This window comes from Tachysurus vachellii, chromosome 13 (genome assembly GCF_030014155.1).
Source record: "Tachysurus vachellii isolate PV-2020 chromosome 13, HZAU_Pvac_v1, whole genome shotgun sequence".
Taxonomy (NCBI): domain Eukaryota; kingdom Metazoa; phylum Chordata; class Actinopteri; order Siluriformes; family Bagridae; genus Tachysurus; species Tachysurus vachellii.
Window position 1 is genome coordinate 1455001 of NC_083472.1, and position 20000 is coordinate 1475000.

General features: G+C 41.7%; 2 protein-coding genes across 3 annotated transcripts in view; one reads left to right on the forward strand and one right to left on the reverse strand.

Annotated features, from left to right (window-relative positions):
* Positions 1-3526, reverse strand: part of zcchc14 (zinc finger, CCHC domain containing 14) — a 27444-nt gene extending 23918 nt beyond the window's left edge. For both annotated transcript variants that reach the window (XM_060884544.1, XM_060884542.1), the window contains exon 1: positions 2330-3526. In XM_060884544.1, coding sequence (XP_060740527.1) covers positions 2330-2986 — 657 coding nt within the window. In that variant the 5' untranslated portion in view covers positions 2987-3526. The remainder of the gene's footprint in view (positions 1-2329) is intronic.
* A 7292-nt stretch (positions 3527-10818) lies between these two features.
* The window catches only part of jph3b (junctophilin 3b), a 39284-nt gene continuing 30102 nt past the window's right edge, over positions 10819-20000 (forward strand). The window contains exon 1 of the mRNA XM_060884545.1: positions 10819-11278. Coding sequence (XP_060740528.1) covers positions 10897-11278 — 382 coding nt within the window. The 5' untranslated portion in view covers positions 10819-10896. The remainder of the gene's footprint in view (positions 11279-20000) is intronic.

Consider the following 20000-nt stretch of genomic DNA (forward strand, 5'->3'; position numbering starts at 1 on the left):
ACTGTGTGTGTGTGTGTGTGTGTCTCCTGACAAACTCTGGTTTTATGTTACAGACATGATTGGCATAACGGGACCTTTACGCTGCCTCTGATTCGCAAACGCAGCTCTCGGGCAAAATGACCTCAGATCCACTGCTGAAAGCTCAACTCTCATCTCTCTCTCTCTCTCTCTCTCACACACACACACACACACACACACACATAACAGATGAAATAGACGCAGTGTGGAACTTCAAATCTAAAAAAAAAATATATCGCTAAAACACACAAAGCTGCAAAATTAGTTTAAATGGGATGATTTTCTTCTTCTAAATGTGAACATTTATAAATTTTTTATTATTTATTCTTTTATGATTTATCTTTAATTTCTCTGTTGTTTTTTTCTTCACACTCAGTACTAACTGGATAAAAGTCAAAGTTGTTGCAGCAATGCTGAGTTAATGCAGGACGATTAGAAAACGAAGGTTTACGTGCAATGCGCACGACACCTACAACAGGCCACACCCCCAAAGCTACAGCACCATATACGGCACGACGGCTGACGGCACGACAGCGGCGTCTCCTCGCGTACTGTTTAGCGTGTTAATGTCATAATCTAATGTCAGAGTAAAAAACAGTGCTGAGTCAGACCATGAATATTAATGAAGACTGGGGTCTAAGTTATGAATATTGATAAGGAGGGGCGGGGTCAGTGAAATGAGAGGGTCAGGTGAAAAGTACAGCGCTTTAAAATCTACCCCAAAGTTTTTAGTCTATAAAATTGCTAAACATTAGCTGGTGAGTCTTGATTTAAATATTTTATATTACAATTAAAATCGGGAAAATTTGGCACGGTTCCCAAACTGAAGTGGTGAGAGTAAAAGATTCGAAAGACAAACGAACTATTCGTGAACTGGATTGGATGTAAAAATGAAGGCCATGTGAAACATCTTTCTCATGCCACACGGACACGAATCTGTCTTTACTTGTTTTCTCCGGCACTTCCATGGTCACGAGTGCTTTAGGCTGCTGTCAATCACGAGGCTGTGAAGATGCTAAGATGCTGTCTGTAAAGAGACACTTATGGAAGGAGTCTCCAGTGTTAGTGCTTTAGAACTTTACATATAACATTAAGTTCTCACACGCTTCCAGGACGTTCTAATTAAGAGAAAATGTCATTACTGCTAAATTGCTGTGGGATAAAATGTTCACCTTCAGCATGCCAAGCGTCACTTATTCTCCTACAACTACGCATGACAGAGTAGTTAAGAGGTTAAGAGGTTTTTTTATTGTGACTAACGCACGTGACGTTTCGGCTTCTCATAAGCGAGAGGTTGATTTGTAATGCTGAAACTTTAGACATATAAACACACACCCGCTCTCAGCTAATCTCCACCAGGTTTCGTTCGTTAGGAGATGTTATGGTTGGAAAGCTGTCCGTTTTTCTCTGAGATATTAAGCAGAAATTCCACACGTCTGACTGTGTGCGTCTCCTGCATCGGTGACGGACTCGAGGCTTTTCAGACTCCAGCTGGATCGAATAATCGAATCCTGTAACTAAAACTCAGAGGCAGACAGTGTGTGGTTACGCTACGACGCACAGCCGGGGGTCAGATCAGGACAAGTGACTTGCGTGATGTTTTGTTTTTCCTGGTGTTGTCGTCGGAGGTTAAATAATGACACAGGCTCCAGGAGGAATAAAGCGCTTGGGTAAGTTGGGCAGAACTTAGTCATGGATCTAGCATTAAGTGCAAGTCATGGGATTAAAATTCAAATTCAAACCTGCCGCTGATGCTTTAAAAGACTTGTCTGAACATGTGAGACGCTTTTCGTGACACATCTGGATTCTATAAGGATAAGAATAAAAATACACAATACACATGAGATAGAACACACTGTTATTGACGAACAATCAACACTGGAACGATAAACTGTAATCCTCTTGGACACACCATGCTTAAGTTGATTATGTTCCTGTAACAGCATGACACCGAGTGGTTTATTCCTCACCTCAATGGTCAGAAAGGAAAAAACAATCAAACCTCAAGAAGAAGGAAGATGATAAAATTGCATCTCGGCTTAGAAATCGATCTGTGAAGCACCTCGAGAGTCCTAGATCCTCAAAGTACGACTAAACATCTGATCTACTGCGGCTCGGCTCGGCCGAAGGATTCGGTTCATGAGCAAGTTAAGTGGTGTGTTAGAACTGGAGGACGACGACCAAACTGTGGTGGATCCCGGATTATTTGGGATAAATCCAATAAACAGGGAATTCCTGTTGGAATCCAGCACAGTTTGGTGACGTGATCAGACACATGCAGCAGTGTGGGGTGTTAAGGCAGCTCAGCTACCTTGGTGCAGCAGGTAAAGTGTGCAGGTGCACTGATGTACGTAGGCATCGAAGTAGGAACAGCAGGCGATCCAGTATTTCCTCCGTGTGCTGGGTCAGACCCGGTGGACTGCAGGATCTCCTGGATCTGTGCTAGAAGCTGTCTCAGCACCTGCTTCTGGTGGAAGCTGAAGGCCGGGTGGTTAGCGGCCATGGTGAAGAGCAGGAGGAACTGCTCGCCGGTCCGGCCGTCACTCAGACGCAGCCCGTAATCGTGGATGATGGCGTCGACATGTGTAAGTGTCCGGAAAAGCACGCCCGCCGCAGCCCGGTTGTCTGAGCCGAGTAGGGCGAGCGAGACGAGGAGCTTGCTGCGTACCACCTCATCCGTCATGTTGGCCAGGAGCGCCAGGTCGGCCGGGTTGTTGGCTTTGATCTCGGCGTCTCTCAAAGAGTGGTAGTCCTTACGAGCCAAGTCCTCCAAGCAGGACCCGAGAAAGCGCAACTCCACCGGAACGCAGAGATCCAAGAGTCCGCAAAGGAACTCGGCCCTCTGAGCCGAGCTCAAGCCCGAGAACCAACGGTACACCTCTTCTCTCGTAAGGCTACACCTATTCTCCACCATTTTCAACCTCGTTTTGGAAAGAAACTCCGGGAGAACCGAATCCACCAAAGTCATTCATCAACCTTCAGGAACTTCTCAGGTTCAGCATCTCGACGCTGCTGACGGTGGAGAACTGCAGCATCGTTTCCTCCTTATTTTGTGCACAAACAGTTGCATTATTTTACACCTGGTGAAAGTGAAGGGGAAAAAAGTGAAGCAGTGGAAAGAAGACAGAAGGAAAAGAAGTGTGTCAGTGTGTCAGTTTGTCCACAATCAGCTCAGTACACCAGCTACTGACACTCAGACAATCCGGAGAGCACTGGGAAGAATCCAGTCCGGGTTTTACTGCCTCTCAAATCGCACTTTTTCCTCCAAACCGTCCGCTCACTTTTGGACCCGAACCGATAAACAAACCCATCAACACTATGGGAGCGAAACAGGCCACAAAATCCACCTCGGAACGCTTTATCCAGGGCTTAAATCTACACTTCACACTCATTTTTCTCCTTTTCTATTAGATTCTGATCCAAAACGATAAGAATGAAGTGAGATTTTCGCTCCTTGGTGTTTTTTATCCCGTCGGGAAGTCGACTGAAAGGCAGCAACGTCTCTCTCCAAGCCTAAACTCTGCCACATAAGCTCCGCCCACTCCGTTTCTATTAGTCATTCTGCCTGTCAGTAACGCCATGCTGCGGTTCTGATTGGCTAAAACCGCCCCTGGAGCAGCTGCTCAGCTTTTTATTGGGTGTGTAAGGCTTTTTTAGCCATGGATTAGAGTAAATTCATACCTCAAATATGAAATATAATACATCAATGGCCTATACATGTAAAAAAAGTCTTAAAGGTATACAAAAGACAAACAAACAAACAAATAAATAAATAAACAACGTACAGAAAATGATATTGAACAGTACTATTTACATGTATAGTATTATTTATTATATTATAGAGTGTATGTGTGTATATATATATATATATATATATATATATATATATATATATATATATATATATATATATATATAAATATTGTAGGGTGTGTAAATAGTATAATATAGTAAACATACAGTTTAACATATTGCAACTAAACAATATTAATAATGTATAATAATTAAATTATAATAATAATGATATTGAACAGTACTATTTACATGTATAGTATTATTTATTATATTATAGAGAATATATATATATATATATATATATATATATATATATATATATATATATATTTTGTAGGGTGTGTAAATAGTATAATATAGTAAACAGTTTAACATATTGCAACTAAACAATATTAATAATATATAATAATTAAATTATAATAATAATGATATTGTTTATAATAAAAACAACACGAGATATTACTGAGTTATGAGTTATTTTATGTTCAAAACAGCTGTTTAAACATTACACATATTTATAAATTCAACTCATTTCTATTTGTTTGTATTACGCTTTTAACAATTCACATTGTCTCAAAGCAGCTTTACAGACGTATAGAAACAGAAGGTAAATTCAAATTCCTGAATGTTCCACTCACACAACACGTTTTATATCATTAAAAAAACTTAACGTGAGTTATCATCAAGCAAGAATGTAATTCTTCATGTAATTAATAAGTGAAGATAAGATAAACCTTTATTCGTCCCATGATGGGGAAATTTCACTGTTACAGCAGCAAAGACAAAGAATATGCAAATATATAAAAAGAATAGAGACATAAAATAATATACAGTATATATAAAACAAAATGTATTAAAAGATGTATATTGCACATAGGTAATATTGCCCCAGACCCACTGGCTATGTTTCGCTTATGTACTTTATATGCATTATGTTTAATATAGAAGAAGGACGCTTAGTTTAGTTGTTTTCTTTTTTCAACAGTTTACTATAAATCATCAGATCTGAGTGTCCTAACTGTAGACGCTTTGGCTGCCCATTGAGGTACAATCAAAAAGTTGTGCTTTTGTGTAAGATACAATAATGTATCTTAATATTTTTACACAATTACATCCACATTTCCAGGTCAAACACGCAATATGTACTAAAGAAACAAAAAACTGTGCACTTGATGGCCTCATTTGGCATGATGGACCTTATATAATAGTATTTGTTATCATTTGTATTTTAAAGCCGTTGCACTGCTCCATTTTACCACTAGAGGGAGACACGTAAACGTTTTCTGTTGAGCAAAAACCCGCCTGTTCAGAAAGAGAGGGCGCCATTTTTTTTTTCTCTTTTATGGACTTTTTTTTAAACCGTAAAAAACTCCAAAAAGTGTAGAAATGTCAATATTTACAGCATTAATCATTACATTCCGATACGTAAGCCATAGTCCCTTTATTATACACGCATGTTCCTGGATGTTTTTCCGAGGTCGTTGGCGGTGGTAATAAATCTGTAATGAAGCCTTTTTCCCACTTTAAATGACATCGTAGCTGGAGTTCAGACCACAGACACTTTGAATCAGTTTGGAAACTGTATCTTTTCCGTGACAGATTCCTGTCTCTGTGGAGTTTTACCTGTTCTCTCGGTGTACCCGTGGGTTTTCTCCAGGTTTTCCGGTTTCCTTCATTTCCATCAGGTCTACGTTTCCGTGTGATAACGTCTGCTCTCCCTGTCACATTACACAATGAAGAGCTACTGATGGTAGACCAACAAATGCAGAAAATTTCTTACTTTCAAACATTCTGCTGATGAAGTGATTGTGAAGTGATTGTTTTTTTTTTTTTTGTCCTTTAGCACTTGGATTCTTTATTGACCTCAAATCTAGACCTCAGTGGTGCCTGTTGGGAAATTTGAATGAGAGAAGTGTGAGTGAGAAATGGCTTTAAGCACCATGTCAGGACACCGTGAATGATCAGTGCTGTGGTCATGAGAAGATATTCCGTGTAGAAACTCGTGTGAAAACCCAGACTGAGTTGTGATTACACCAGCCGCCGTTCCAGCTTTGTTCTGAACAGCCAATCACTGATCACCTTTGTTCCAAAGGCCCAACCTGGTGACAAAAGATAACTTACTGATCTCAATCTCATCATGTACTGATCATAATTATTTTACACGTTTTGTTCATTTTTGACTTCTCAGCTTGATGATATAAACAAATAAACACGCTTTAATCCCATGATTTAATTATTTCACAACGCCTCACCATCACTGCTTGTTTTTATTGTCGCTGTGTTTTTCTTCTCGTTCAAATACCACATTTATAATTTGATATGCAAATGATCAGGAGGAAGCAATGGATATGCAAATGAGTCTATGATGTCATTCTGTGATTTCTACTAACCCTTTGATCACACTTTAGCTACTTCCATCTGATTAAAGCTGGACATTGCCCCTGTCGGCCATTCTGAACTTTATGACAGGGTTTGAAAGGCTCTGATTTTCAGTACTGTCTTGTTTTGACCTCAGTGTTGGTTATTATATCAGATTGTGAGGAGCAGTAGTGATCACACAGGATTTCTCACTCACTCACTCACTCACTCACTCACTCACTCACTCATCTCCTACCGCTTATCCGAACTACCTCGGGTCACGGGGAGCCTGTGCCTATCTCAGGCATCATCGGGCATCAAGGCAGGATACACCCTGGACGGAGTGCCAACCCATCGCAGGACACACACACTCTCATTCACTCACGCACTCACACACTACGGACAATTTTCCAGAGATGCCAATCAACCTACCATGTATGTCTTTGGACCGGGGGAGGAAACCGGAGTACCCGGAGGAAACCCCCGAGGCATGGGGAGAACATGCAAACTCCACACACACAATGCGGAGGCGGGAATCGAACCCCCAACCCTGGAGGTGTGAGGCGAACGTGTTAACCACTAAGCCACCGTGCCCCCCCACACACACACAGGATTTCACTTCGATTAATTTTCACAATATGTCATTATGATATGGTTTTATTTAAACAATTCATCATTAGTGTAAAAACAGGCAGATAGAAAACCCCATTGAAGACTCATTTCCTGTGCTCTGTTGTTGAGGAGAGCGTCTCATGATAACGCTCTCTTCTTAAGGAGACACCTGTCGTGCTTCACAACCTCCTCTGCATTATCACTCTGCTTTCTCTCTCTCTCTCTCTCTCTCTCTCTCTCTCTCTCTCTCTCTCTCACTCCTACGCTCTGCATGCCTCGCTGTGCTCAAAAGGCAGTCCACACACACACACACACACTCACTGTCCTGCACTAATGCTAATGAACAGCAGGCTCGAGCTAAAGTGGTGACATCAGCCAAACCATCTCCTGCAACTCAAGACGTGTTTGTATGGCTCGCTTCACATGTTTATTCATCTGCGTTTGCCGTACTTAACACCACCAACATATTAGCAATGCATAAAACACTCACAGGATTGTTAAGTCATATTACTTATTCATTTAGCTGATCTTCATGGCTAATCACAGCTAGCTGGCTAACAGGAGGTACATCTGACAGGATTTCTGTAAAGTTATACTAAATGATTTGATCTTTACAGCTTCTGGGTCTGAGGGGAATGTGTTAGACGTGTTAAAGAGATTGACCGACAGAATCCGGGACCAAAAAGGAAGGGTTAAAACTCATACGAGTATAATTGTAGTGTAGTATGCTAGAGCGATGTGACATGTACTATTTTTTTTTCAACTCTGACAAATACTTGACTAATTCCTGCTTGAGAGTGTGACTGAGCCTCTCTGAGTATAAATAATGACAGTGCGATTTAAGGAATTTTTAGATGGAGATTAATGGAGTTAGCGAAGCTTTTTATGAGATCCAAGCCGATCCAAATCGCCTTCCCTGATTGACGTTTGGGGCTTATCTAAGCCTACATGTGGCTTATATGTAAATGTATATGTGTAATAAATGAGAGGACGACACGGGTGAGATACAGACACCAAAATGTGATGTTTATTGGTTAAACAATGATCGGATTCAAATCGTAGCTAAATGTTTAATAGTTAGTAAATTAAAATGGAAAATGTATATAATCACAATCATTCATTCATTCATTCATCTTCTACCGCTTATCCGAACTACCTCGGGTCACGGGGAGCCTGTGCCTATCTCAGGCGTCATCGGGCATCAAGGCAGGATACACGGTGAACGGAGTGCCAACCCATCACAGGGCACACACACACACACACACTCTCATTCACTCACGCACTCACACACTACGGACAATTTTCCAGAGATGCCAATCAACCTACCATGCATGTCTTTGGACCAGAGGAGGAAACCGGAGTACCCGGAGGAAACCCCCGAGGCACGGGGAGAACATGCAAACTCCACACACACAAGGTGGAGGCGGGAATCGAAGCCCCAACCCTGGAGGTGTGAGGCGAACGTGCTAACCACTAAGCCAGTGTGCCCCCCCATAATCACAATCACACTTAGTTAATTAGTTAAGTGTGATAACAGAAGTGTGACTAGAAAAAAAAAACAGATAAATAAAGGAAAATGTAAATTTTTGAAGAAAGAAAATGACTCACCCATGTTGATCTCTCAGCAAATAATGAGACGTGTAATTTCCAATATTCGGTGTTCCTGAGGTTTAATGATGACATTGTTCTTGATGAACGAGCGATAACGGTGTCCAGGAAAACTCCTAACTGTCCAGGAAGTATATATGGTATAACAGTGTAACGACCAAACGTGGTCCTAGTGTTAGAGAATAAGAATGAATATAAGGTTCATGATTTTGAGCGTCATTTTAGAAGATGCTTGGATGTCATTGTATGTCGGTCGAGATCTTTTATTAACTTTGCTCATCCCTGCATCATCGGTCTGAGTGATCGGCGTTTCTTTATTTTCTCTTTATTGTTCTAGATTGTTCTAGTCAGTTCAATGGATTGGAGTCAGATAGGTTACTTCAGATAAATAGTTTTCGCCGAATTTCCCATTTTTATATTCCACAAAGTTAAGAGTCTCTTGAACCCCATGCAGAGGAGTGTATTATTCATAATATATGACACAGTGTGACGCTCTTTCAAAAGATAATGGCATTTTCCAACCTGTGGAAAACGAGCCTTGCTACAGGCGATCGTTATCATATGTCTTATATCTGTGTGTGTGCTGAGCATTAAAGAGAGAGTGGGGGATAAACTGGGCAATTGGGAGATCAACTGGGAGATCAACTGGGAGATCAACTGGGAGATCAACTGGGAGGGGGAGGAAGGGAAAGAAAAGAAGAAAATGGTGAATGTTATCACAGTGTCTGTCTCTTTAAGTGTAGATAGATAGATAGATAGATAGATAGATAGATAGATAGATAGATAGATAGATAGACACTAACACACCAAAAATAATATAAATTCTTAATAGTCATCAAACTTTCTCAAATGTTTTTGAAGCATTTTAATGTGCTGCACAAAGTCATCTGTATCTCAACAATTTTGGTGTTTAATGGGTTTAAGAACACAGCTAAAGATCACCGAAATACGTTAATCATAGTTATATTATTGCCACATGTCACAACTTCCACATAAACACAGTCAATCGCACAGTGCTTGGACCCCTTAATCGCTGATCGTGGCTATATTTATTATTATATTTCTTTTTTTTGTGGAAACCAGAGAACCCCGAGGAAACCCAAGCAGACACATGGAGAAGATATAAAATAAGCTTCAGAGGTAGAGAGAGGAAGTGAGAGATATATTTGTATTAGAGTAGTATCTGTGTCTTTAAGTGGGGAGAGATGGAGAGGGAAAAGAGAAAGGGAGGGAGGGAGGGAGGGAGGAAAGAGAGAACGAGCAATAAATGGAAAGAGGGAGTGTTGTGTCTCTTTAAGTGGAGGTAGAGAGTCAGTGTGTGCGGGGGAGGGGAGTTGGGGGGGGTTTGGCTGTGTTGGAACAGTCCTCCTATAATGAGCAGATCTGAGAGAGAGAGAGAGAGAGAGAGAGAGAGAAAGAGAGAGAGATTCAAGCACACCAACAGCTGAGATAAACGATAAGAAGCCGCGATACAAGCAAACCAGGGACGCACTCTTCCTGGATACACATCAAAACGGAAGACTCTGAGCCTGGATTTATCACTGATGTGCAAACACTGGATTGTGATGTGGACCTGAAAGAGCGTGAGCAGAAAGTGTGCAAGATAGATAGACAGACAGGAAGGGAGAGAGAAATAGAGAGAGAGAGAGTGGAAAACAGAGGGAAGCAGAGACGGCAACCATACAACGGATTAATAACGCTGGATTGTCTGTTGTCCTGCTGATCCATCCATCTCCTGTTACCTAAACGACAGCATTCATACCCAGCAATCACACACCTCCTGTTTTTTCTACCTTCTTCTCTTTCTTTCATCCCTTCATCAGCAGCATCATCTGCAGCGTGATGATGTCGGGCGGGGGGTTTGGGTGCTGACGCTTGTACAACAAGACAGGAGCCTCCTCCGTTACACTCTTAGAAAAGAAGGTTCTTGGGTTTATCCCTCTGGAGGTACCCATAAAGCTGGAATGTAGAACCAGACAATACAAAGCTGGAATCATCTAAAGAACCCCAGAGGAACCTTTTTTCTAAGAGTGTGTTAGAGTAGACGTGTGTAAATGCTGCACAAGCGCTTCCTCCACCGAACAGGTTTCTAAAAAGGTGGAGCCTGGAGGAGCTGAGGATCAGGGCCTGAGAAGCCCTGCACATCCGAGTCGCTGTGCTCGAGTCGCCCGGCGCGTGATGGCTGGCGTGGGCCTTCCGCTGTGTCCATCTCCGAGACGCAGTCGCCGGAGATCTGCTTGGGAATAACAACCTCATTCTCTGGGAGCAGGATGGTGTGAGCAACACCCCATCTTATTTTTTCTTTCAGTCTCTTTTTTCAGTTTGAGTTGTTGACACTTGTGCAACCGTTGACTGACAGGGATATTTCCAGTTTAAACAACGTCTTCCACTCTGGTTTCCGTTCCCTTCCCCTCCCACCACCACCACCCATTCCTGATCTATTTTTTTTCTGTTTCATTTTCTTTTTACGAGATTTGTGGACTTTTGCCAAGCCCTATTTCATGCATGTCCACTGGGGGCAGGTTCAACTTTGACGATGGGGGGTCATACTGTGGCGGGTGGGACGAAGGCAAGGCTCATGGCCATGGCATCTGCACGGGGCCCAAAGGCCAGGGCGAGTATGCTGGTGCATGGAGCCATGGTTTTGAGGTCCTGGGTGTGTACACATGGCCCAGTGGCAACACTTTCCAGGGCACGTGGGCCCAGGGCAAGCGCCATGGCATCGGCGTGGAGAACAAGGGCAAGTGGGTGTACAAGGGAGAGTGGACGCATGGATTTAAGGGGCGCTACGGAGTGCGGGAGAGCACCGGGGCCAGTGGCAAGTACGAGGGCACGTGGAACAATGGGCTGCAGGATGGATATGGAACAGAGACCTACTCGGATGGAGGTAAGCGCAAGATTTTGTTTTTTCCTTGTACTGTGTTGGCAAATCCAAATCCAAATCCAAATCTAATACAGTATAAAAACAAGTGTAGGAACAGCTACTACAGGTTTAGCATAAATCTCAATCATCTTAAGGCAAAGTAACATTTCTACACTTGTACAGTTTCCATATATTATCCAAATAAGTTTGTCTTCAAAGAATAATAGAAATAAACAAGGTCTGTATGTATAACCTCAGCTTCACATTTTCGTTCCCACCTCCTACCTGGATCTGATGCTCTGGAGTTTTAAGATGAAGCTACCCCTGAACCCACAAAGCCTTTTAAGGCAACACAAATGTATAGCGATGCAGATCTAATGTGCCATGCTAAACTGGTGGCATTAAGGGATGTAGTAGCCAAGTGGTTAAGGTGTTGGACTAACTCTCGGAAGGTTGTGAGGTTGAATCCCAGGTCCACCAAACTGCCACTGCTGGGCCCCTAAGCAAAGCCCATAACGCTCAATTGCATGTTGTTTAAAATGTGATAAATATGTAAGTTTCTCTAAATGAGTGTGTCTACCAAATGTACAGTAATAGTTAGCTCATTAGACTCATAGTGCTAAACATCTTGACTGTGATTTAAGGGAAAATTTGTTGAAACATGTCCTTTCCACTATGTTATAGTTTATCAACATTAGCTATGCTAGTAGCTTGCAAAATGCTGCACTGAGCTGACTAGCAGCAGCTACTGATGTGCTACTAGCAGTCTTTCAGGGTAAAGTATCGTATGTCGTTTAAACGTATAGCGTAAAAATCTAAAAACAAAATATTTTAAATCAACTGAATCTATTAACAAGAAACAAGAGGAAAATGTAAAGAAGTACGCTAACGTTTTATCGGAAACTTCAAAATATATTATTTTTGTTTTCTTAAGATCAGAATCTATTACTTTATTTCTGAAAATGTTATTACTTTATTTTCAAAAATCATATATTTAAAAAAAATCATAGATTTTTTTTCCAAGTGAGCAGGCATATGTTTTAATAAAGCATCGATAAATTTAAACTATTTTTAAAGAATTTCATCTTCTTTATCTGTTTGTTTTTTTTGTTCTGTTCATTTCTGTTTTATTTCTCTTTGAGTTGTCTTTTTCTCTCCACACACACTGAAAGGATGATATAGAGGTCCGACTTAAGGCCATATATAGCAGGCTGTGCTGGTCCATTAATCAGAGAAAAAAATGTAAAATTACTCATTTAGCACAAACACAGCACAGTGAGGTCAGTCAGATTCACCCACATAAGTGAGTGTGTAACAAGGTCTCGGCACGAAGGTGACCCAGGAGCAGAGCGCTAAAGTGAGGGAGTATGAGTGACAGATACTCGTGTGTGTGTGTGTGTGTGTGTGAGAGAGAGAGAGAGAGAGAGAGAGAGAGAGAGAGAGAGAGAGAGAGAGAGACAGAGCATCCGGATTAGAGGATAATTAATATGTTTACTAAACACAAAACAGCAGAGCTTAACACCAGCAGTCTAACACTGATACACACACTGCTGTAACACTGATACACACACTGCTGTAACACTGATACACACTCTGTGTAACACTGATACACACACTGCTGTAACACTGATACACACACTGCTGTAACACTGATACACACATTGCTGTAACACTGATACACACTCTGCTGTAACGCTGATACACACACTGCTGTAACACTGATACACACACTGCTGTAACACTGATACACACACTGCTGTAACACTGATACACACTCTGCTGTAACACTGATACACACACTGCTGTAACACTGATACACACATTGCTGTAACACTGATACACACTCTGCTGTAACACTGATACACACACTGCTGTAACACTGATACACACACTGCTGTAACACTGAGACACACACTGCTGTAACACTGATACACACACTGCTGTAACACTGATACACACTATGCTGTAACACTGATACACACACTGCTGTAACACTGATACACACACTGCTGTAACATTGATACACACACTGGTGTAACACTGATACATACACTGCTGTAACACTGATACACACACTGGTGTAACACTGATGCACACACTGCTGTAACACTGATACACACACTGCTGTAACACTGATACACACTGCTGTAACACTGATACACACACTGCTGTAACACTGATACACACTCTGTGTAACACTGATACACACACTGCTGTAACACTGATACACACTCTGTGTAACACTGACACACACTGCTGTAACACTGATACACACTCTGTGTAACACTGATACACACACTGCTGTAACACTGATACACACTCTGTGTAACACTGATACACACACTGCTGTAACACTGATACACACACTGCTGTAACACTGATACACACACTGCTGTAACACTGATACACACTCTGTGTAACACTGACACACACTGCTGTAACACTGATACACACTCTGTGTAACACTGATACACACACTGCTGTAACACTGATACACACTCTGTGTAACACTGATACACACACTGCTGTAACACTGATACACACACTGCTGTAACACTGATACACACACTGCTGTAACACTGATACACACTGCTGTAACACTGATCCACACACTGCTGTAACACTGATACACACACTGCTGTAACACTGATCCACACGCTGCTGTAACACTGATCCACACGCTGCTGTAACACTGATACACACGCTGCTGTAACACTGATACACACGCTGCTGTAAAACTGATACACACGCTGTGTAACACTGATACACACATTGCTGTAACACTGATACACATTCTGCTGTAACACTGATACACACGCTGTGTAACACTGATACACACTATGTGTAACACTGATACACACTATGTGTAACACTGATACACACTCTGCTGTAACACTGATACACACACTGCTGTAACACTGATACACACACTGCTGTAACACTGATACACACACTGCTGTAACACTGATACACACACTGCTGTAACACTGATACACACACTGCTGTAACACTGATACACACTCTGCTGTAACACTGATACACACACTGCTGTAACACTGATACACACACTGCTGTAACACTGATACACACACTGCTGTAACACTGATACACACACTGCTGTAACACTGATACACACTCTGCTGTAACACTGATACACACACTGCTGTAACACTGATACACACACTGCTGTAACACTGATACACACACTGCTGTAACACTGATACACACACTGCTGTAACACTGATACACACACTGCTGTAACACTGATACACACACTGCTGTAACACTGATACACACACTGCTGTAACACTGATACACACACTGCTGTAACACTGATACACACACTGCTGTAACACTGATACACACACTGCTGTAACACTGATACACACACTGCTGTAACACTGATACACACACTGCTGTAACACTGATACACACACTGCTGTAACACTGATACACACACTGCTGTAACACTGATACACACACTGCTGTAACACTGATACACACACTGCTGTAACACTGATACACACACTGCTGTAACACTGATACACACACTGCTGTAACACTGATACACACACTGCTGTAACACTGATACACACACTGCTGTAACACTGATACACACACTGCTGTAACACTGATACACACACTGCTGTAACACTGATACACACACTGCTGTAACACTGATACACACACTGCTGTAACACTGATACACACACTGCTGTAACACTGATACACACACTGCTGTAACACTGATACACACACTGCTGTAACACTGATACACACACTGCTGTAACACTGATACACACTCTGTGTAACACTGATACACACACTGCTGTTACACTGATATACACACTGCTGTAACACTGATACACACTGCTGTAACACTGATACACACACTGCTGTAACACTGATACACACTCTGCTGTAACACTGATACACACTCTGCTGTAACACTGATACACACACTGCTGTAACACTGATACACACACCGCTGTAACACTGATACACACACCGCTGTAACACTGATACACACACCGCTGTAACACTGATACACACACCGCTGTAACACTGATACACACACCGCTGTAACACTGATACACACACTGCTGTAACACTGATACATACGCTGCTGTAACACTGATACACATGCTGCTGTAACACTGATACACACTCTGTGTAACACTGATACACACACTGCTGTTACACTGATATACACACTGCTGTAACACTGATACACACTGCTGTAACACTGATACACACACTGCTGTAACACTGATACATACACTCTTGTAACACTGATACACACACCGCTGTAACACTGATACACACACCGCTGTAACACTGATACACACACCGCTGTAACACTGATACACACACTGCTGTAACACTGATACAAACTCTGTGTAACACTGATACACACTCTGCTGTAACACTGATACACACACTGCTGTAACACTGATACACACACTGCTGTAACACTGATACACACACTGCTGTAACACTGATACACACACTGCTGTAACACTGATACATACACTGCTGTAACACTGATACACACTGCTGTAAGACTGTTACACACTGCTGTAACACTGATACACACACTGCTGTAACACTGATACACACTCTGCTGTAACACTGATACACACTCTGCTGTAACACTGATACACACTCTGCTGTAACACTGATACACACACTGCTGTAACACTGATACACACACCGCTGTAACACTGATACACACACACCGCTGTAACACTGATACACACACCGCTGTAACACTGATACACACACCGCTGTAACACTGATACACACACCGCTGTAACACTGATACACACTCTGTGTAACACTGATACACACACTGCTGTAACACTGATAAACACTCTGCTGTAACACTGATACACACACTGCTGTAACACTGATACACACGCTGCTGTAACACTGATACACACGCTGTGTAACACTGATACACACACCGTTGTAACACTGATACACACGCTGCTGTAACACTGATACACACGCTGCTGTAACACTGATACACACGCTGTGTAACACTGATACACACACCGCTGTAACACTGATACACACACCGCTGTAACACTGATACACACGCTGCTGTAACACTGATACACACACTGCTGTAACACTGATACACACACTGCTGTAACACTGATACACACACTGCTGTAACACTGATACACACACTGCTGTAACACTGATACACACGCTGCTGTAACACTGATACACACTCCGCTCTAGCACCATAACACACTCCGCTGCAACCTCAAAACACACGCCAATGTAACAATCACACTCTGCTGTATCAGCAAAACACAATCACACTCGGCAGGAACATTAAATTACAACAGATGGAATTGATGAATTAATGAAAACAAATTACAAAACATTAAAGAAGTAAACAGATCCAGATGGTGTATTAATGCTGAAGCTCATGTTATAGATCATGTCAGTTAACTGATCCTTAATGAAAGACTTGTGTGATCATACTGATATAAACGTTGATATAATTGATATCCAGAACTATTTCTTATAAACTTTATATTTTAATAGAATAAATTGTTTTTGTCTGATCTGAATTAGCTCTTGAATCAGTTGGCTCTGTCACTCCACGCTTTCTCCCGTCGTCTACAAAGAACCACCGAAACCAGAACATTAGGCTTTAAAGAATCTTTGTGAACGATCTATATTTTCAAACACGTCTTGATGACCTCACTTGATTTATGGCTCAATTACACATTACAGACTTGTGGAAGTAGACAGTGGCTATTATGCTGTCCAGCTAAAGGTCAGCTCATGCTGAATGTCTCACTGAGGGGATGTTTTAGTTGCCTTTCATTCCACACCAACTTTATTATACACGCAACATCCTGCAGCATGTTTCTGATCTCAAGCTTAAAGCAAAACCAGCACTGAGAACTGATTTCATCACACAACTTTCTCTCCGCCGTATAAAATCATCTGCACTACAGCAGCTAATCAAAGGGCATAATTAAGACTGAAAAGTTAATCTGAAGATCCTAACATCTCTAAAACTGCCAATCCAGACAGACACCAATCTGCTATTTTGGATTCGGGAAAGATGTTTCCCTCCCCACGTCTCTTTAAGTACAGCTTCAGCTTGCTCTGAGTGCAGCGTCGGTCTTTTTTTTTTTAGCGGGAAAAGAAAATCAAGGCTAATTACACCATCTCAGTGAAGCTCAGACTCAGAGGTGGAAAAGTACTGAGAAACTGGACTTCAGGTCAAAGTCAGGATACTGTGTCAGTTATAAGGGGATGCACTTGAATGAAAATATGCTTAAGTATTTAAGATTCAAAGTAAAATATAACTGATCAAATCCAGATATATTTAATATATATATATTCAATTCTATTCAATTCAAGTTTATTTGTATGGCGCTTTTTACAGTTGACATCGTCTCAAAGCAGCTTTACAGAACATAAACATAGAACAAAAGGTTATTATAAAGAATAATATAGATTAATAAGATTACTAAGAGGTTAGCACGTTCGCCTCACACCTCCAGGGTTGGGGGTTCAATTCCCGCCTCCACCTTGTGTGTGTGGAGTTTGCATGTTCTCCCCGTGCCTCGGGGGTTTCCTCCGGGTACTCCGGTTTCCTCCCCCGGTCCAAAGACATGCATGGTAGGTTGATTGGCATCTCTGGAAACTTGTCCCTAGTGTGTGAGTGCATGAGTGAATGAGAGTGTGTGTGTGTGTGCCCTGCGATGGGTTGGCACTCCGTCCAGGGTGTATCCTGCCTTGATGTCCGATGACGCCTGAGATAGGCACAGGCTCCCCGTGACCCGAGGTAGTTCGGATAAGCGGTAGAAGATGAGTGAATGAATGAATGAAGATTACTAAGATTAATATTGGATACATTTAGTTCACAATGTGAATGTATTTATCCCCAATGAGCAAGTCTGAGGTGACTCAGGTGACTGTGGGGAGGAAAAACTCCCTTAGATGGTAAAGGAATAAACCTTGAGAGGAACCAGACTCAAAGGGGAACCTCATCCTCATCTGGGTGACACTGGGGGTGTGATTATAAATATACAGTCTGATAAATGTTGTATTGATGTAAAAGACCACATGGAGTTCAGATCTCCTCTTTAGTATAGCGGAGTCAACTGGAGCTGGAACATCTCTAGATGTCTCAGGATACTCACAGAGTCGCCCTCATTTCAGTGGAGGTCCAAAATCTCCATGGCGCAGAAGAGAATCGGAGCTGGTACAATTTCTGGATGCATCAGGGTGACTCCTCCTTACTGATGCCTTCGAATACTCAATGATAAGTATATGACAGTGTATGTAACAGGTTATTTTGTGTTTTGATTATGAGGTTGCTCTCCTCAAAGTCCTCATGGTGTTGGCCGCTTCTCTTCGAATGTCCGAAATGTTTATGAAACAGAACACAACCGGAGCTGGCATTTCCTCTATAGTATAGCAGAGTCCAACTGGAGCTGGTAGATCTCTAGATGCCTCAGGATTCTCACAGAGTCGCCCTCGTCTCAGTGGAGGTCCGAGATCTTCATCGCACAGAAGACGATCGGAGCTGGTACAATGTCTGGATGCCTCAGGATGGGTAGAAAGAGAGAAGCAGTGGAGAGGAATTAACATATCTGCTGTTCATAAAAATGTGCAAGTCTGATGCAATAGAGCACAATATTATGGGATGTATTATGTGTACGTCTGACTAAAGAGATGAGTTTTTAATCTGCATTTAAACTGGGAAAGTGTGTCTGAGCCCCGAACACTATCAGTATATATATTTATTTATTTATTTATTTATTCGGCTTGGTGTTCTTCACTGGACAGCAATTCTGTAGGAGTTGAGTCTCAAAGATGACGTGATGTCATCGATGATGTGAAAAATCTTTGCATTGTGAGTGAAAGTCATAATAATCCAGATGTTCCAGCTTACCGGGAATCTCTTTACTCGTCACCTGCGTACTTTGTTTTTTATGAAAAGTCGTCATTAGTTCAGTTTCATTTGATTTCAGTTACAGTTTGCTGCACTGATTACAAATTCCAGATGCCTGGGTTTTAGCTCCAGTTTGTCTTGTTAATCTCCTGAAACAGTACTGTATATCCCATCCTGAACACCTCAGGAATTCCCTCTCTGTCTCATCTCTGCCTCTTCCTGTGGTTTATACTGTATGATCCTCTGTGCTGTCAACCGTTTTCAGTTCATCTTTGATGAGTTTGTATTGTGTCCAAATCCGATCCCAATCCTGGTTTCTGTGTTTTCTTGTTCCATGTTGTTTCCTGGGTATGAATAAGGAATTTTCCTTGATGTTTCAGTTTGATCTTAGCTAAAATGTTCTACACTTTTTTATTACAGATTATTTAACACCAAATGACAGGAAGCGTTGTTTGGCTAAACTAAGACTTTTATCTGGTGTAACTCCAGAAGATTCTTACAGCTTGGCATCCTGTCAGCAGTTAAATGAAGCTAAGTGCTAATCTAGTCTGTAGTGATCAGACACACTGCACATGCTCATGTGAAAGAAATCTGAGAGAAACCGAAGCCTTAAAAGTCTCTTCATGCTAAAACATTCATGATGTAATGTTTATCAATAATAACATTGTTGCTAGCTAAACACGGCTAAAGAACTCATTAAGAACATGGCCTATATCTTAAACGTTAGCTAGCTAGTTTCCTGATGTAGATGTTAATGTTCCTGATGCAGGTGCAAACGTAGATGTTCCTGATGTACAGCTAGCAAAAACTAAT